General features: G+C 38.6%; 1 protein-coding gene across 2 annotated transcripts in view; it reads left to right on the forward strand.

Annotated features, from left to right (window-relative positions):
* The window catches only part of OSBPL9 (oxysterol binding protein like 9), a 56983-nt gene extending 55240 nt beyond the window's left edge, over window positions 1-1743 (forward strand). For both annotated transcript variants that reach the window (XM_088536845.1, XM_088536855.1), the window contains 3 exons: window positions 239-330; window positions 798-933; window positions 1041-1743. In XM_088536845.1, the coding sequence (XP_088392971.1) occupies window positions 239-330; window positions 798-933; window positions 1041-1118 (306 nt within the window). In that variant the 3' untranslated portion in view covers window positions 1119-1743. The remainder of the gene's footprint in view (window positions 1-238; window positions 331-797; window positions 934-1040) is intronic.
* The last annotated feature ends 809 nt before the right edge of the window (window positions 1744-2552 follow it).

The raw sequence follows: 2552 nt of genomic DNA on the forward strand, positions 1-2552 counted from the left end.
CCAGCTTGAGTAGTTGTAACTCCTATAACGAGTCCCCAAAGATCACAAGAATGCTTAATTCATGATAAGAATCCTGGATTTATTTTGTTAATTTATTATTACAGTAGTCTGACTCTCCTCTTGTTATAAAAATAAAGAGAATAATATGTTAATGTATGTTCTGACAAGCAGGAGTGCATACACATGAAAAGTATATATGAAGAACTTTTTTTTTTTTTCTTTTTAACCATTTCTCTAGGAGAATGCTGTCTTTATAGATACCAAGAAAATGCCTACGATTAAGAAGAAGGTAAGGAAACTGGAGGACCAAGAAGAATATGAGTCTCGCTGGTAAGAACTTGAGTTAAACTGAAAATTAAGACATTTGTACTTAGTAAGCACCCAAGCCTTTCTGAACAGTACGACTAACTGGATGTCCCTAATGCCACTCATTGCACCAAGCTGTGCCGTGGGCCCCTGCACAGGACAAAACCATGTTCCAAACAGGTCTGGGTTTTTAGTGGGAAGAGAAGACCTGCAGTTCTCAGTCACATCCTTCTCAGGCCCCAGTGTGCCAGGGAGGTCCAGAGAGTCTCATTCCAAATTTCCCACTTCCAGCAAAGTGATTGTGATTCAATAAATATATGTGTGTATGTATATGTTTTTTTCATTTCTGTGCTTTTGATAAAGGTAGCCTACCTTAATTCAAACAAATCGTGATAACTAACAACCAGTAACATGTTTCTACAACCTCCTAGCACTGTTTGCTTCCATAAAGCAGTCTCCATTCAGATTTGTGTTTTTTGTTTTTCTTAAAGCTTGTGGAAAGATGTAACCTACAACTTAAAAATCAGAGACATTGATGCAGCTACAGCTGCAAAGCACAGGCTTGAAGAGAGACAAAGAGCTGAAGCCAGAGCCAGAAAGGAGAATGAGACCTCGTGGGAAACAAGGGTGAGCTTTATTCAAACAGCATCAATGTCCTCTGACCTGTAGCATTTTACTGTTCCTTTCCAATGTAGTCATAAAAATCTTAATTATCCTGTCTCACTTTTTTCTAGTTATTCCATGAAGATGGAGAATGTTGGGTTTACGATGAGCCACTCTTGAAACGACTTGCTGCTGCCAGTAAACATTAAGTGGTTACGGACACTGGCACCTTCAAGCCTTGGCTTAGCAGAGGCTACATCTGATACCAAGATCATTGCCCGTTATCACGTATGTAACTTTGGGACAACCTGCCCTCCAATTACAGTGGTTCCTATCTCAGGGATACTGGACTTACTGATGCAGATAAGCAGTTATTTGAAACAGAAAACGTCTTGGCTGTGCAGTAACTTATACCGGACTTTGCTATAAGGGTAGTATATTCAGGCTGCTGGAGCCCTTTTATTAATACTTCTAAAGCATGGAAAATCGGGGCTGTACACACTTTGTATAACCACTGTAAAGGCCATGACAATTGGTATCAGGTGCATAATATTCCTGGCTCCTACATAATTAAACAGCAACAACAAAAAGCAAGATGGCATTTAAATCTAGCTACTGTTTGCAATGTGTAAATATGAGGATTCCAATGATGGACAGTTTGTTAGAAAATGCTACATAAATGTTATCTTCCACCTGTATGATAATCAACTCTTTTGGCATTTCAGTGTCTTGCCCAAAATAACTTTGTTATTTTATTTTAGAAATTAAAATGTAACCATAGATAATTCTACTCAATGCATCTTAAAGCTTCATAAAATAGATTTTTCAAACTTCTCTTATGGACTTTTATTTATTTCATAATAAACCTTTCCAGCAAGATGGTTTTTGCAGCTGAGTGATGATCAGTTGTCTTATGTGAAATGCACATGCTTTTCTATAGAAATTGTAGCTAAACCTAGTTCCTGAAGTAGTTGATAAACTAGCACAAGGAACAGAATTTGTACCACTTGGAGCAGAATTCTTCTGGCCTTACCTCTCTAATAACTAGCCTAAGGGGTAGGAACCTTTGCATTTCTGTGATTTAGCCTGAATTTAAATAATGTTTGAGAAAGCAGCTATACATAGAAAACAAACTACTTTTCCTTCCAGTTTAAATTAGCATTAACTTGATTTGACCTCATTTTTGTCTATTTTGCACATACATAAAAACTATAAAAGCAGTCTAAGATCGAAGCCTTAAGGTTTGTTGGTATTTGGTTTTGTTTTTTTCCTTCTTCCACATGCACTTTGTAATTCCTACAGGAGAACTGCAGAGTATTTTCTTTGAGGAAATGTAACTTCTGGTAAGCAATTGCCACAGCACTGTAGGACTGATGCACATGAGAGCCTGAACACAAGGCAGCTGGAGAGCAGCACACGGTGTTTGCTAGGGAAGGGAAAAGTCCCCTCTCTCCAGCACCACGAAGTCAGCGCTGGGCCTGGTCTTAACAAACGTGGACATTAATGAGAGGCTGGTTGGAAACTGCTCCAGGGAAGCTACCTCGGTACCTGGTTGGACTTCATCTCAGCTACCACTGCAGCTTTGTTAATAAAACCAGTTTTGCAAAGTTTAAGTTGTAAAAAGCACCTGTCTTACACATCAC

The sequence above is a fragment of the Tinamus guttatus genome, unplaced genomic scaffold (assembly GCF_059628265.1).
Source record: "Tinamus guttatus ecotype Peru unplaced genomic scaffold, ASM5962826v1 Tinamus_guttatus_pri_ptg000044l, whole genome shotgun sequence".
Classification (NCBI taxonomy): domain Eukaryota; kingdom Metazoa; phylum Chordata; class Aves; order Tinamiformes; family Tinamidae; genus Tinamus; species Tinamus guttatus.